The sequence below is a fragment of the Tenrec ecaudatus genome, chromosome 7 (assembly GCF_050624435.1).
Source record: "Tenrec ecaudatus isolate mTenEca1 chromosome 7, mTenEca1.hap1, whole genome shotgun sequence".
Taxonomy (NCBI): domain Eukaryota; kingdom Metazoa; phylum Chordata; class Mammalia; order Afrosoricida; family Tenrecidae; genus Tenrec; species Tenrec ecaudatus.
In genome coordinates this window covers 152,042,679-152,060,075 of record NC_134536.1, presented here as the reverse complement: position 1 = coordinate 152,060,075, position 17,397 = coordinate 152,042,679, and the positions used below count along the sequence as shown (strand labels likewise).

The window sequence follows — 17,397 nt, the reverse complement described above, 5'->3', positions numbered from 1 at the left end:
CAATGTATCTGAGAGGAATTACTGAGAGATGAATGGAGGGTGAGCATGATAGTGGGATAGGAGGAAGGTTAAAGGAAATAGAGGAAAGAAATAGGAGGCAAAGCTGTTTATTGAGGTATAGCTATAGGCATGTATATATGTAAATATGCTAATTTATAATGAAAGGGATAGAGGCCAATGTACTTATATTTATATGCTAAATATTAAGATAGCAGATGAACTTTGGACCTCTACTCAAGGCCTCCCTTAACACAAGAACACTTTGTTCTAATAACCTGACACTCTTTGATACTCACCTTCCTGACACAATCCCTGAAGACAAAATGAGTGCATAAGCAAATGTGAAGTGAGTGAATGGTGCCTGACTATCAAAAAATATAGTGTCTGGGGTTTTAAAGGGTTGAAGTTAAACAAGCAGTCATCTAGCAGGGAAGCAAAATAAGCCCACATGGAAGAAGCCCAGCAGTATGTGTGATCATGAGGTGTTGATGGGATCAGGTATGAGGTATCAAAAGATCCAAAGCAAACACCTGTATTGATGCAAACGAGGTTTGGAATGGAGACCCAAAGTCCATCTGTAGAAAATTGGATATTCCCACCCCACAGAAGGGTTACAAGGAAGGGTTGATTCAACCAAGGTGCAATATAGCACTGATGAAACACACATCATTCCTCTAGTTCCTGAATGCTCCCTGCTCTGCCCCATGACCCAGTTCTACCTTAGAAATCTGACTAGACTGGAGAACACATTGGTACAGATAAGAGCTCTTGACACATGGAGCTTAGGACAGATAAACCCCTCAGGAACAGTAGTGAGAGTAACGATATCATGAGGGTAGGGAATAGTCAAGGAGAGAGGAGGGGGAGAAATGGGAAAAACCCATCACGAGGTTGGATATATATTCCCCTCCCCCAAGGGGACGCATAACAGAAATGTGGATGAATGGAGACAACGGACAATGTAAGATACAAAATAATAACAACAACAGATAATTGATCAAGGATTCACGAGGGTGGGAAGGTGAGGAAGGGAGGGAGAAAAAGAGGAGCCGATACCAAGGGCTCAAGTAAAAAATGTTTTAGAAATGATGTGGCGACATATGTAAAAATATGCTTGATACAATTGATGTATGGAATGTTTTAAAAGTTGTAAAAACCCCTAATAAAATGATATTTTTAATTAGATGGAAAGAAAAAGAATAAAATTAGGCCAATTCTCTGCAGTAACCCACAAAGTCAAGACTTGTAAGGCTCTGTACCAAGAATAACAAGTTACAAAATTGCAATGAGGAAACCAAGAAAGCCGTGTGAACATTTTTTCATGAACCCATATCAAGGTATCACCAGACACATGGAAAATTCATTCCACCAGAATGACTTAAATTAAAAACTGCAGGAAGGGCATTCAGTTGCCCAGTGCTTCACTTTTATGTACTGTTAAAGCTGTAGAATCATTTACTGACTTTAATAACTGACAATTTTTTGAAGATAGATTGCCACCAAGAAAATTAGGATACATTTAGAAAAATGCATTTCAGTCTTAGAAATTTGCTAACATGCAGCCATGGAGGTGGTTTTGAGCAATCTCAACCTCAGAAACTGGTGTGGGCATATCCTGCAGGAAATTGGTTCACTAGGGCCATATGGTCAGGTGTCAGCGCCTGCCCTCTCCCAAACCTATGTGGAGTTTCTAAGGCTGTAATTGTTACAAAAGTTGTCAGCTTAATTATTCGCCCACAGCGTCTGGTGGACTCAGCCTCCTCCCTTACAGTCATCAATTTAACACTCGTATGGCAAATATTTTAGTTTCGGTTTGGATTAAAAGTTAAATTCTAAGCGCTTGGTTTTCAGGAGGGTATGGTTTACAGTGGGAGCTGTAAATCCATTTTGAGTCTTAATACAAATTCAGCCCTCACTGAGTTCTGACCATTGACAGGCAACGTCACAAACTTTGATGTGTTTAAAAGTGGATTGCTGCAACACCCATGGCCAGCCCAGGAAGGAGCTGATCTCAACCTCAGAAACTGGTGTGGGCATATCCTGAAGGAAATTGGGGCACTAGGGCCATATGGTCAGGTGTCAGTGCCTGCCCTCTCCCAAGGTGGTCAGAAAGCTCAATTTCAGGCCCTCCTGTAATCTAATCTACACAGTGCACATATCCCAATTACGGTCCCTTTCCTACTGCCACAGCCTTCCTAAGATTATGATGAGTTAATGTGCCACCGATCATGATTTTGTGATAACTTTCCTTTGCTTTCCATGTTTCATAATTTAACCACCGGCTGTGAAACCTTTGGACACCGTTATGGTCTCATGCTGATGATTTCCTTCATCCAGGTGATTTGTGTTTTTCTTTGTCTTGTTAAAGACTCAATGAAGGTGTCTTTGTAAAACATATATGAATTTGGGGTCTGCCTCCCCACTTCACCCCCATGGAGTCGGTTTTTAAAAAACAGTTTTATTGAGATATAATCCATATATCATGTACTTCCATAGTTGCTGTATTAAAGAGTGTATATATATATATATATATATTTGCAATTAGTCTTAGAACATTTTGTTCTTTCTTGTATTCATTATTTATTCTCCATTCCCTCCAACTTCTCCCACTCCCTTGCCCCTTATCCTCAGTAAGCCATTACACCAGTTAATATCTCTATTTGCCTATCCTGTGTTCATATACTGGAAAACATTTTTTAAGAAAACAAACCAGTGGTTGCATGATTACCTTTTTAAAAAGATGGAAGGAAAAAACCAACATCAGCATTAACAAAATCCAGAGGAAAGAAACCTCTGTTGAGAAGAAAGCAAGAAATCTTAAAAACTAGAACAAATTTAAAATGGGTCAAAAGAGATCAAATGATCTCGGTATAACATTTTAACCTAATTACATCTGCCATAATCAATTTTATAACCGTCTCTGTTATTCCCATTGCTTGCGTGTGTTGAGACAGGATTCACGAGAAGCTAAATCCATGTATGGAGCCTGCAAATAGATTTTGGGCTTCCGCTGTCTTCCATAACTTTCTGCAAACTGGGTGTTCACAATTCAAGCTCTGATACCATTTCCTCCTTTGGATTTAGATTTTATTATTTATCATCCTTGGATCACACCGGCTGGTGTGCTTCTTCCATGTGGCCTTGGTTGAAGTCTCACTTAGATGGCCGCTTGCTTGAATACAAGTCTTTAAGATCCCAGATGCTATGCTTTTTGAGAGCAAGGCACTATCTGCTTTCTTCACCACACTTGGCTGTAGCACCCATATCTTCAATGACCTCTTCATGAGGGTTAGCATCTTACAAGGTTATATCACAAGTACTAATTGCTTTTGGATTGGAGTTAGAATTAAGTGCAAGTCCTAAATCCATGTACTTGTCTATGGTTTATGTATACCTCTCATTTACTTTAAAGGCCTATAATAATTTTATGACAGAGAACACTATCAGTCATTTCCCTAAGGCATAAAATAATTTGATAGTGTCATTAATGTGCCCACTGGTATAGAATTTAACATACTGTTGAGAAAGGGGACTTATACCAGTATAGACTGGCTCTGAACTATAATCCATGAGTTGTTGATTTGTATAGAATAAACTCTTAAATGATTGGGCACTGTTTATATTGACCAGGGAGATTAATGATAGGGGAAAATTTCCCATACCATTCATTCACAAGGGCAGAACCTTGCCTATCATGTCATAGTAAAGCAAGGAGGGCATTAAAATAGTAAATATATGGTGGCTCTGGATCACCTTTCATTGCATATCCACAAGGCAAGGGGTTATAACCAAGGTTCAGCAACCACCAATTCTGGAGTCTGTGGGGCAAAGGGGTGGGGGGGGTAGTCATGTTTCTTCTCACACAAGGAAATTTCTGTCTTAAGTCCAAGGACTATAGTTAAATATGAGGGAAAGTCCCGCTCACTCAGCAGGTTTCCCACATTGGGTCCTTCTAGTGCGGCCTGTGAAGGATACTGTGTTCTCCCAAAGGACTGAGTCTAAGGTCACCATAATACATAGCACTTAGCCTCAGTCACCAAGGGCTGATAGAAACTAGGTCCAAAGTGTCTAACCAGGATCATAGGACCAGGCTTATTCTCCCCTTGGATGCTAAATAATGATTTTTGAGCATCCCTTCCATATGTAAAGTTGCTTTACCCCACTTATCCACCAACAGAAGTGTAGGTGCCTCCTCCAGGCATAGATGCTCCCCCTCCCCCATCTTGACTTGACTTTGCAGTAAGGTTCCCTTAACATGCCTGTAGTGTCTGTTGTTTGGGTGCAACCTTATCACAATGTTGTATGGCATCAAAGGGATGGTCTTCTCCCTGCCCCCCGCCCCCTCCTTGAAGGCGTGAACTCAGCTGAGGCAATATCTTCTCGATCGAGGTGGTTTTTAAGATGTGCTTATAAGCGCAATGATGGATGGATCAGGAATGCTAGGCAGGCTCTCTACCCCTCTGTCTGGGTGACAGAGTCAGAAGGGTATGTGGGCTGAGAACAGAAGCCTGCCTATGTCTTGTTTTTCCTTATATTACTGAACTCATACAATAGTTGTCCTTTTGTGATTGACTAACTTCACTGAGCAAAATGGTTTACAGGTCCTTCCATGTCATGAGGTGTTTCGTGCTTTCATCCGTGTGTTTCAGGGATGCATAATATTCCGTTGTGTGTATGTATGTGTCATAGTTTATTTACCTATTCTGCTACTGTTGGGCACTTGGGCTGTTTCCAGTTTCTTGATATTATGAACTGTGCTGCAATAAACATGGGAAAGCATACATCTGTTGTGTTCTGTCTCTTATTTCCTAGGGTAGATACCCAAAAGCCATATTGTGGGATTTTATGGGATTTCTATTTCCAGTTGTTTCAGGTAGCATCATATTGTTTTCCATAGAGGTTGTATGTGTTTATAAGTCTACCAACAGTGTTTACAAATTCTCATTTCTACAAATCCTCTCCAGCACTTAACTCTTTTTATTGAATTGGGTCATTGTAGGTGTAAAGTGGTATCTCATTGTAGGTTTAATTTGCATCTCCTGAGTGGTTCATGATCTTGAGTATTTTATCACGTTTGTTAGCCATCCGAGTGCCATTTTTTTCCGGAAGTGTCTGCTCATGTCTTTTGCCCACTTTTTAATAGGGTCACTTGTTACTTTCCTACTGAATTCTGTAAATTTTCTAGACCCTTATACATTGTTTCACTGGGGGGGGGGGGGAATGTTTCCTCCAACTTGTGGGTCCTCATTTATTCCAGCATGAAGTGTTTTGATGTGCCAAAGTGGTTTATTTTTAGTCGGTCCAAATTATCTATTTTGTCTTCTGCTGTGTGTGCTTCCTTTTTTATAATTGGTAGTCTATGTATGCCCTACAATAGGGCCCTTAAGTTTGTTCAATTTTGTTCAATGATGAGCCTAATAGTTCTGGAGTTTACATTTGGGTCTCTAATCTATTTTGAGTTTCCTTTAGAAATCCAATTTATTCAACACCATTTGTTGAAGAGGTTATCTTTATCTCATTTGATAATTTGTGGTCCTTTGTCAAAATTCAGGTCGATGCATTTACTTCCAGGTTTTACGTTCTGTTCCACTGATCTGTGTATCTACCATTATATCAGTCCTAGGCTGTTTGAACAACTGTGGTTCTGTATGAGGTTGGTAGGAAGTAGTGCAACACTTCCTACTTGGTTCTTTATTAAGAAGTTCTTTGCTTATCCTGAGTTTCTTCCCATTTCTGTGGAGTTAGTAATTAGTTTCTCCATTTCTTTAAAGAACAAATTGGGATTGAAATTGCATGTATCCGTTGATTGATTTGGATATTATTGACATTTTCACAATATTAACTCTGCCTATCCATGAACATGGGATAGTCTTTCATTTATGTAGGTCTCTTTTTTGGTTTCTTGTAATGTTGTTCTGTAATTTTCTCTGTGCAGTTCTTTTGTTTTGATGGTTTGGTTTATTCCTAAATTTTTTATCTTTTGTGTGACTATTGTGAATTATTTTTATGTCTTTTTTTTTCTTCTTTTACATTTTATTAGGGACTCATACAACTCTTATCACCATCCATACATATACATACATCAATTGTATAAAGCACATCCATACATTCCCTGCCCCAATCATTCTCAAGGCATTTGCTCTCCACTTAAGCCCCTTGCATTAGGTCCTCTTTTTTTTTCCCCTCCCTCCCCATTCCCCCCTCCCTCATATGCCCTTGGTAACTTATACATCGTTATTTTGTCATATCTTGCCCTATCCGGAGTCTCCCTTCCCCCCTTCTCTGCTGTCCCTCTCCCAGGGAAGAGGTCACATGTGGATCCTTGTAATCAGTTCCCCTTTTTATGTCTTTTTTAATGTCTTTTTCATAGCTGTTTGCTGGCCTATAGGAATCTAAACAATTTCTGCTTGTTAGTCTTGTAGCCTACTACTTTGCCAAATCCCTCAATTGTTTTCTTTTAAAATAGTTTTATTAGGGGCTCATACAACTCTTATCACAATCCATACATACATCAATTGTGTAAAGCACATTTGTGTATTCATTGCCCTCATCATTCTCAAAACATTTGCGCTCCACCCAAGCCCCTGGCATCAGCTCCTCATTGTTCCCCTCCCTCCCCGCTCCCCCTCCCTGATGAACCCTTGATAATTTATAAATTATTATTTTGTCATATTTTGCACTGTCCAACGTCTCCCTTCAACCACTTTTCAGTTGTCCATCCCCCAGGGAGGAGGTCACATGTAGATCCTTGTAATCGGTTCCCCCTTTCCAACCCACCCTCCCAGTATCGCCATTTGCATTACTGATCCTGAAGGGAACATCCAGCCTGGATTCCCCGTGTTTCCAGTTCCCATCTGTACCAGTGTACATCCTCTGGTCTAGCCATATTTGTAAGGTAAAATTGGGATCATGATAGTGGGGGAAGAGAAAGCATTTAGGAACTAGAGGGCAGTTATATGTTTCATCGTTGCTACATCACACCCTGACCAGCTCCTTTCTTCCCCAAGACCCTTCTGTAAGGGGATGTCCAGTGGCCTACAAATGGGCTTTGGGACTCCACTCCGCACCCCCACCCCCATTCACTATGATAAGATTTTTTGTTCTGATGATGCCTGGTACCTGATCCCTTGACACCTCATGATCGCACAGGCTGGTGTGCTTCTTCCATGTGGGCTTTGTTGCTTTTGGGCTAGGTAGCCGCTTGTTTACCCTCAAGCCTTTAAGACCCCAGATGCTATATCTTTTGATAGCCGGGAACCATCAACTTTCTTCATCATCTTTGCTTATTTACCCGCTGTGTTGGACAGGGTTCTCTAGAGAGACAAACCAGATCGCTAGTAATTATATATAAATATATTTATAAAGATAGATATATAATACAAGAAATTAACAGTTAAATTATAAAGCAGTGAGACACTAGCAGTCCTTTAAAGCTTGAGAGCCGCCAGTTGCCAGTCCCCTTCTGTAGAGAGAGCTGGGCTATATATATCCAGGCAGCAAACAGCAAGGCAGGTCACCAACTGTCATCAACTGTCGGTCCCCAGCTCCAGAGATGAACATTCCAATCATGGACCTCAACTTACAGCGACACAGTCCACAGGCTAGGCATCCCACAGGTAGTGTACCCCTTTACAGTGAGGCACAGAACAAGCAAGGCGAGGCTCACCGAGCCATTCATCCCTCTGCCCTTCAGTAAATCCTACTTGTGTTTATCGGCCATGCTGGCACAATAAACTATCGCAATCCACCCCTTGCCAACCTAGCACCTGTACACAATTCTTTACCCATACATACTGTATAATTTCCAGATATTAATGAAATCACACTTATACTTATCATCAATCATCTATCATACATGTAAATGAAAACACACTGAGTCAAATTATATCTGATATATCATACCATAACAAAGGAAATATATGCAATAATCACATACAAAGAAAATACATTGACAATTACAAGCCTCGCTTCTGCAATTGATCACGTGGTCGTAAGTGATAGGTAGAACCACCTTCTACTGCTACCCATTCTGTATTACCTTTGCCCTCAGCAAGCACCTCAGCTGGCTGTGGTTTTTGGCCTGGCGGGGTGACCCAGACCTTCATTCCTGAGGGGTCTGGGTCATTATAAATCCTGTTAGGATTGGGTTGCTGCAACTTACCATTTACTTTAATCACAGGGCATGATAACACTAAGAGTCGGTCTATGGGATCTCCTGGATTCCAGACATATTCTTCTTTACCTCCATTATGTAGCACCAGTCCAATTTCTCCTTGGTAATCAGGATCAATCACACCACTTAGTCCGGTGACACTCTTCCTGACCTGTTGATCCAAAGGCATGAGAAGTCCAAAGTGCCCAGGAGGCATTCTCAGCTGCCAGTTCAGTGGAATCCGTGCTGTGTTTCCAGGTGGGAGAGTTCCTTTCTTCAGGACCAGGACCCCCAGGCCTGAGGAACACAGGGTTGCTGGGACAGGAAGCAAAAATGCTGCAAGAGGATCACTAGGAGTAATAGCAACCCAATCCTAACAGGACTTATAATGACCCAGACCCCTCAGGAACGAAGGTCTGGGTCACCCGCTTTGTCTTCAGCGGTTGTGTTGAGAAGGTGAACATCATAGAATGCCACTTTAATTGAAGAAAGTATTCTTGCATTGAGGGAGTACTTGAGTGGAGGCCCAATGTCCTGCTACCTTAGTACTAAACCTATAAATATATGCACATAGATCTATTTCCCCATTCTCATATAGAAATATTATAAATATAAATTGTCCTCAATTGTTTAAAGCAGGCTTTTTTGGTAGAATCTTTTGGGTTCTCTCTATGTAGGATTATATCATGTGCAAATAGGAAGTTTCACTTCATTTTTGCCATTTGTATTCCTTCATTTTGTTGTTGTTGTCTGATGGTTTGGGTTAAGACTAACTGCCAGTGCAATGTTGAATAAGTGTGGTTATAGGCAGCATCCTTGTCTGGTTCCCATTTTCAAGGAAAATGTTTCTAATGTTTCCCTGTTGAGCATAATGTTGGCTGTATTATTTTTTATATATGGCTCTTATTATGTTGAGGAATTTCCCTTCTATTTCTATTTTGTTGAGTGTTTTATATCAGAAATGGGTGTTGGAGAATGTCAAATGCTTTTATGCATGTATTGATATGATGATATTTTGTGCTTTACCTTGTTTGTGTGATGGATTACATGGATTATTTTTCAATTATTTAACTATCCTTCCATCCCTGGTATGAATCCAATTTAGTCATGGTGATTGTTATATATATAGTTGAGTTGTTATATATATATATATATAGTTGAGAATTTTTTTGCATCTATATTGGTGAGGGATATTGGTCTGAAATTTTATGTCTGTGTGGGGTCTTTCCCTGGTTTTGTTATCAGGATTATGTGTTCTTCGTGGAATGAGTTTAGGAGTTTGTGGTCTTTTTTGATATTCTGGTACTGTTTGTGTACTATTGGTGACATGTCTTCTGAATTCTTGGTAGAATTAACCTGTGAATCCTTCTAGTCCTGATATTTTCTTGGATAGAAATTTCTTAATGACTTTCTCTATTTCTTCTTTTGTTATGGGTCTGTTGAGGATTTGGGGTTTTTTTTTATTACATTTATCTCCATTAATTTGACTGGATGATGTGATTCTAAGTATTTGCCCATTTCTTCTAGGTTATCAAATTTGTTGGAATACAGTGTTTCTTAGAAGTTTGTTATTATTCTTTTTATTTTATTTGGATCTGTTGTGATGCCACCTTTTTCATCTCTTATTCTATGTATTTGCATCTTTTCTTTTTTTTTTACACCTTTTGAAGTTTGTCAGGGATCTGTTGATTTTGTTACTCTTTCAAAGATTCAACTTCTTGTTGGTTTTTTCCATTTCCCCCCAGTTCATCTATTCTGCTCTGATCCTTATGACTTCTTCTGTTATTGCATGGTTGATGTTGTTTCCCTTATTCCAGTTGCTAAAGGCACTGTGTTAGGATATTAATTGTTGATTTCTCCTCTTGATTCATATGCATATTGATTACTATAATTTGACCTCTGATTATTGCTTTTGCTCTGTCCCAAAGGTTTGATATATTGTGTTATAGATATTGCTGGTTTCAAGGAATTTTTTAACTTTCTCCTACTATTTAATTTATTAACCAGTTGTTTTATAAATATTATATTGTCCCATCTCAATGTGTTTTATGCTTCTGTTCCTTTTATTGTTGATTTCTAATTTTATAGTATTATGATCTGAGGAAATAGCTTGCGGAATCTCAATTTTTTTAAAATGTCTTAAGACAAGCTTTGTGGCCTAGTATGTGGTCCGTTCTTGTGCATTGGAGAAGAACATAGACTGTGCTTTTGTTGGATGGAGCATTCTGTCTATATCTAGGGCAGGGGTTCTCAACCTGTGGGTCACGATGCCTTTGAGGGTTGAATGACCCTTTCACAGAAGGGCACCATTCATAACAGTAGCAAAATGACAGTCATGAAGTAAGAATAAAAATAATTTTATGGTTAGAGGTAACCACAACATGAGGAGCTGTATTAAAGGGTCATGGCATTAGGAAGGTGGAGAACCACTGATCTAGGGAGTCGAGTTTGTTGATTGTGTTTGTTAAACTCATTTGTGTCTTTAATGAATTTCTTTACTGATGCTATATTTCCTTGAGAGAGGTATGTTGAAGTCGCCTGTTATTCTTGTCAAGCTATCTACATCCCTCCTCGATTCTGAGGACTTAATTACATCCCTCCTCGATTCTAAGGACTTAATTACATCCCTTCTCAATTCTGAGGACTTAATTCATGTATTTTAAGAGTCTTTCTTTGGGTACATATATTTATTATGGTTATGTCTCCTTTAATCATTATGTAGTGTTTATTCTTCTCTCTCATTATTCTATTTGCCTTCAAGTCTATTTTTTCAGAGATTAATATTGCCACACCTGCTTTATTGTTGTTGTTGCTGTTTTCTTGGAATGTTTTTGTTCAGTCTTTGATTTTTAGTCTGTTTATGTCTTTGTTTCTGAGGGATGCTTCTTGTAAGCTGCATATTGATGGATTTTCTTTTCTCATTCATTCTGCTACTGTGCATTTTTACTGGTGCATTTCATCCATTAGTGTTCAGCTCTATTGTTATGTATGTGTTTGTTACTGCATTTTGCTTTGAATTTGTATGTGTGTGTAATATAATTACTTTCATTGTTCTTCCAGTATTTCTTCTTTTTTTGAATGTTGCTTTGAGTGTGTTGATTTTTGTGAGATGTTTTCATGTATAATGACCTCAAGTTTGTGTGCTGCTGTTGTTAATTTTTTTGTCCATGGTATTCCATATAGTACTTTTTTGTGGTGCTGGTGGTCTTTTTTTTTTTTTCAAATTCCTTTAATTTCTCATTTTATGGGAATATTTTATTTCTCTCACATTTGAGTAGTAATTTTTCTCGGTATAAGATTCTTCGTTGAGTTTTTTTACCTTCTAGACTTTATATAAGCTACTCCATTGTCTTCTTACCTCTGATAAATTAGAGCTTGTTCTAATCGCTGCCCTCTTGTATGTTATTTTTCTTTCTTATTTTCCATGGCCGCTCTTAGAATATTTTCCTTGCTATTGATGTTAGAGAGTTTGACTACCATATATCAGGGAATTTCCCTTTTTTGGTGTCCCTCTTGAGTGGGGTTATTTCAGCTTCCTGCACAGTTGGTTTTTCATCCTTTAAGCAGTGATGAAAACTTTCTTCCAAGTGTTCTTGGATTAGTCTGTGGATTTTTTGTTTTGTTGTTTCTTCCTTTCCTGAAATCCCTATATGATGTAGGTTGATCCTCTTAAATGAACCCCACGTTATTCCTAGGCTTTTTGGGGGGAGGTCTCCTTTGCATTTTTTGTTGTTTGAGCTTTTAGATTTTTTTTTTTGCTGCAAAAGGAAGCTTTATTGTTTCCATTTGGTCCCCAGCTGGGGGGAGGGGCTCCAGGGCGCTGGCGCTGCGGGACGGGTTCAGGCAGAGGGGCACAGGCCGGCAGTGGGGAGGCAGAGGGCCCCTGGCAGGTGGCTTGGCGCCGCAGGTTCCCAGTCTTCTTTGAGAGTGAGCCTCTGGAAGAGATACTCGCCCAGGCCGGCCTAGGGGCTGGCCAGCCTGCGGAGGTGGGTCAGGTGGTCGCCCATCTTCTTGAGGAATTTCACCTCCTTGTCCAGGAAGTGGTTCTCTAGAAAGTCACAGAGATGAGGGTCGGTGTGAGTGGACCCCGCGGCATGCAGGTCCAGAAGGGCCTGGTTGAGTTTTTTCTCCAGGGCTAGGGCAGCTTCCATGGCGTCCAGGGTTCGACCCCACTCATCTTGAGACGGCTTCTGCACATCCTGGAAGAGGGCGCGGCCGCCGCGCTGGTTCTGCAGCTTCAAGAGATGCTCGGCCCCTTCCCGCTTCTCCTTCGCCAGCTCGCGGAAGAAGTGCCACCCGCCTTCCAAGGCCACATCGTCGCGGTCGGAAAAGCAGCCCAGAGAGAGACAGGTGGCCGAGGCCTGCAGGTGCAGGTTGACCAGACGGTGGACGCTGGCCTCCGCGTCGGCGGAATCATTCTGACGGATCTGAGAGCTCATGATGCGTCGGTTTGGAGGTCACCACACACCAAATAAAAGTGTCCGCTGGTCCCAAGAGGAGGGGCTGGCCGAGAAGATGGTCCCCAAGTTATTTCCGGAAAGAAATCTGTTGCGTGGCGGAGGGTTGGTGGCAGGGAGTCTCCGGATCTGTTCCGTTCAAACACTATTGAAGCAAGACACAGATCCACGGGACCGCGGGGCGAGCTTGGAGCTTTTAGATTTAAGTCCAAAATTTATCTGCAAGTTTACTAATTCAGATTTCCATCTCTTACATTTTATTTCTCTATTCTTTTATAGTGTTGTGCTGTTCTTTTTCAAAGAAGTGCTTTATTTCTGTGTTTCTGTTTGCATTTTTTTCTTGTAAGGTTTATAGTGATGATCCTACATTTTATATTTTTGTCTTTTATCTCAGACTCTTCATCTTTTGTACATGCACAATCATCATTCTTCGAAATTATTTTTCTGGTAATTCCATATCCTGCTCAATTTTAGCCAGTTTTTTAAGTCTATGTGTTAGTCACTTTTTTTTTCTGTGTCTCTTCCTTTTTGTTTGCTTAATATATTGTCTGTTGCTTCCTTGACATCTTGGTAGAGTTGTTAGGAGTGGTAGGAATGTGGGGTTGTATAATTTGCTCTGTTGGATTGTGTAGTGGAGGAGTGGTGGACACTTCAGATTAAGAAACTGGGGGGACAATGGTTGAGTAAGTACTAGGAGAGAGACAAAAGAGTGGAAGGGAAAGTATTAGAGAAAGGAGAAAAGAATTTTTAAAAGAAGCAGTATCAAATAGTGATAATTTGTGAATTATAAGAAAAGAAAATAGCCCTTTCCGCCCGCTCCCCCCTTCCCCCGAGCGCCGGCCGCACCGCGCTCACTCAGAGCTCCCGGCTCCTGCTAAGCTAGCGCCGCTAGCTCCTGCTAGTCTCCCTTCAGCCGCCATCATGATCATCTACCGGGACCTCATCAGCCATGATGAGATGTTCTCCGACACCTACAAGATCCGGGAGATCGCAGACGGGCTGTGTCTGGAAGTGGAGGGGAAGATGGTCAGTAGGACCGAAGGTGCCATCGATGACTCCCTCATTGGGGGTAACACCTCAGCTGAAGGCCCCGATGGTGATGCAGCAGAAAGCACCGTGGTCACTGGTGTTGGTGTTGTCATGAACCATCACTTGCAGGAAACCAGCTTCACAAAAGAAGCCTACAAGAAGTACATCAAAGACTACATGAAATCAATCAAAGGCAAACTTGAAGAACAGAAACCAGAAAGAGTAAAGCCTTTTATGACAGGTGCTGCAGAACAAATCAAGAACATCCTTGCAAATTTCAAAAACTACCAGGTCTTTAGTGGTAAGAACATGAACCCAGATGGCATGGTTGCTCTGCTGGACTACCGTGAAGATGGTGTCACCCCATGTATGATCTTCTTTAAGGATGACTTAGAGATGGAGACATGTTAACACCGTGGGCAACTCACGACCGACGCCTCATCCCGACTGGCTGCTGCTCATCCACACGACACCAGGGCTTAGACAGACGGAACTGATATCATCGTGAGCTCTTGGTTTAATTTTGACCTTGATTTATTTGGAGCGGAGGCTTTTTTTTTAAGGAAAAAAAATGTTGTGTAGGTTGTCTAAAATAAAATGCATTTAAACTAAAAAAAAAAAGAAAATAGAAGAAAATTCTTTATTTTGCACGGACAAAGGAAAGGATAATAATGATTGAGAAAGTATTTTAAAAGTAATATCAGCTTTTTAAAAAAAAAAAAAGAAAAGGAAAAAAGATTGAAATAAATTTAAAAAGTAGAAATAAATACAAATTTAAATCTAAAGAGTAAAAGAACAAGAAGTAAAAAAAAATAAAACAAAAAACAAAAGAGATGCTAGTGTCTATTTGGCTCTATGTTCTGCTCATGAGCTTCATCAGTGATGTGGACAAGAAAGTTATGTCTCCTAGAGAAAAGGTGGGGACCATGGGTGGATTCTGGACTAGTGTTTGAAGCACCAATGGGCCAGTAACAGTTGAGTAGCTATATTCAGTGTTTTGGGGTCAATGATTCCTCCTGGTTGTGTACTTGGTGGTTGGAATATGTTTATGGTATTTGATGGTCTGGGGGTGAGAGTGAGTGGGAGGGCAGGATATGGAAAAGCTTCTCTGGGTATTCCTGGCCTGAGTAGGTGTGGATGGGATGGAGCTCACATCTCCGAAGTGGCAAGGGTCTCTAGTAAGGAATGGGGGGTGTGGGTAGCAGGGTTGTTCTGCTTTTATTGGCATGGCCCAGGAGTAAGAGGTAGAGACTGAGTGGTCCCAGGGGTCAGGCTATAGCTCTGAACTGCTGTAAGTGTAAGGGTGATCTAAATGAGTTGTTAGCTGAGCGGGAATAGTTAATTTGGGGACTAAAGACATGGTGAAGGGAAAAATTAATAAGAATATCAATCTAGAAAAAAAAGAACATCAGTAGATGGGAAAGTGCTGATTAAGAATGAATTATAAGAATAATGCACAACTTTGTTTCAAAGAAGGGGGGGGATAGAAAGGAAAGGATACAAAACAACAACTACTGGAAAGCTGGGATCTAAATCTTTTGATCAGTTGGCGGCAGTGCCTAGGAGTGAGTGGTTCTGCCTTTTCGGTTGTTTAGGATGGCAGAGCAGGGTTGAAGTTTAGGCTGTAGAGTTGGTTCTGATGGCTGAGACAGAGGAAAGACCTGAATACTTTTAGATGGAGTCTAAGGGTCTAAAAGGAATAGTGCTCAGGTGGATTAGGTCAGAGTGGGTAGGGTTCACTCTCCAGATTATGATGTCCTACAAGAGGGGATGGGTGAGAGGTTGTTGTACCTAGAGCCTTTCTACCTGGCCTGGGTGAGCGAGGTGGGAGCAAGAGGTTTCTCAGAGAGCAGGCTGTTGTTCTGAATGGTCAGGTGTCGTCTAATTAGGGTGCTGATCCCGGGCCCATGTCATAAGGCAGCTGGTGGAGGTGCTCGGTTTATCTAGTGATTCAGTGGGATTGTTGCTTGAATCTTGGCGTTTAGGGCTTTTTTCTTGTAGGCACAGGAGTTTGCTGCCAGAGGGGTGGAGGAAAACTGGAGCAGGAAATCTAACAGCCGGGACTCACTGAAGAGGCTCAATCAATGGGGCGCATGTATGCTTGGGTGAGAGCCCAAACAGGGCACCCATTCACTGAGGGATCAGTTGAGTGCAGGAGCAATCTCAAATCTGTAGTAAAATGGGGGGAAGGGGGTTCTAGAACTCTCCCTTTTCCTTTGCCCTCTGGTTGTGTTGTTTTGCTAACCCATGTTTTACCCTGCAGGATGTGAGGCAAGGACAGGAAAAAAGTATCAGAGAACAAAACAGAGAAGAAGGGGGGAAGGTAAAGAATAATAATTTTTTTTTTCACAAGAGAAACGCTTGTAGTTAGTTCAGGGATCGTTTGCTGGCCCTTAGGAGCGTTTTCCAGTCCAGTCTGTTGGGGCACCACGCCCTGGCCCCAAAGTCCACTTTCAGCATTCCCTGGGGACCTTGCCACTCCATTCCCTTGCTGTTCCGCTGCACTCCCCCAGTGATTTGCCTCGGTGTGGTGGGATCAGGTCAGGTGCAATTCCCACACTGTGTCTCCGGTGCTGTCCCCTGTATCGCCCTTAGTCACTGAGGGGCATCATGTCTCATAGTAGGGCCAGCCATGTTGTTCTCTCTGTGGACTGGCTGCTCTACTCAGGAACATCATCATCACGGCCTAAGAATAATAATTTTTTAAAAGCAAAAAGTTAAGCTTGGGTACTGATTATGTCCACCCTAAGCTCCCCCCACAGAACTACCTCCAAGGGGTCAGTTAGGCAAGATACTGATTGCTGTTTTACCTCAAGGACTGAAAAAATTGGCTCTTCCAGGCAGGAGCAGAGCTCCCCTGGACCATGCCAACAGCCTGTGAGAATGGTGGGTCTGTTGGCAGGCATGGCTGCTCTCCTTTAAGAAACTTGGGTCTACTTATCATGTTCTCACTTTCAGGAAGTCTAAGTGGTTCTCTCTGGTAGTTGCTGAAGAAATCTTATCATGATTGTCCTCTGGAAATCCATCTTGCAACAGCCTCCTCCAATGGATTTTTTAATGAATTTTTAATAAAGGTTCCATCCTGACACTGGGTCCAACAACTGTTCTACCAAAGCACATATGTAGAGGCCAAACACTTCATAATACCCGAGTCAATTAAAGGCCAAGGTTGAGCAATCTATTAGGCAATTGAATACATAGGTGGCCTCTGGGCTCATCTGATTTTCCAGGAGAGCTGGAGTAGAAGTTTCATGCAACACGGCGCTGTAGGCCAGTACTTGCTCTTTGGAGTTATCGTACCTTCTAAAGTGGGACCAGGTAGGGTGGGAGTGTAGGGGTGAGCATTTCTGAATGACATAGAGAAATGGTTTCATGGCTAAGGCTGGGGAAGAACTTTGGTTGAGGAAGGAGAACTGTGCACACTGTGACAGAATAAAGAAGCTAGGTGATAGCTCAAGGTAGAAATCCATGTCCCATTGGGGAAAAAAAACGGCCTTAGATATGAATGGGGATTGTTCTGTCTTCAGTTTCACATTTTGGTATAGGGAGTTAAGTGGGCTTTGCCAAGAATCTAGGCCATTGCTGGTCCTGGGGGGAATGAATGGAAATATCCAGTTATCTCTTACAAACTCCCCAGAAATTTTTGCTCAAATTCCATTGCCAGTAGCATGCTTTTCCTAGTGCTGAGGGCAGTGAAATGAAAGCGTACCAATCATGAGTTGGACTCAGGAGATTTTTAAGAGGGTTGTAAGGAACTCC

General features: G+C 41.4%; 1 protein-coding gene and 1 pseudogene across 1 annotated transcript; one reads left to right on the top strand and one right to left on the bottom strand.

Annotated features, from left to right (window-relative positions):
• Positions 1–12,114: 12,114 nt before the first annotated feature.
• Positions 12,115–12,653, bottom strand: LOC142452994 (ferritin light chain-like). The gene has a single exon (XM_075554133.1). It carries the CDS (start codon positions 12,589–12,591, stop codon positions 12,115–12,117), a length of 477 nt encoding a protein of 158 aa, XP_075410248.1. The 5' UTR covers positions 12,592–12,653.
• An 877-nt stretch (positions 12,654–13,530) lies between these two features.
• LOC142452549 (eukaryotic initiation factor 4A-II pseudogene) overlaps positions 13,531–17,397 on the top strand; it is a 50,414-nt pseudogene continuing 46,547 nt past the window's right edge.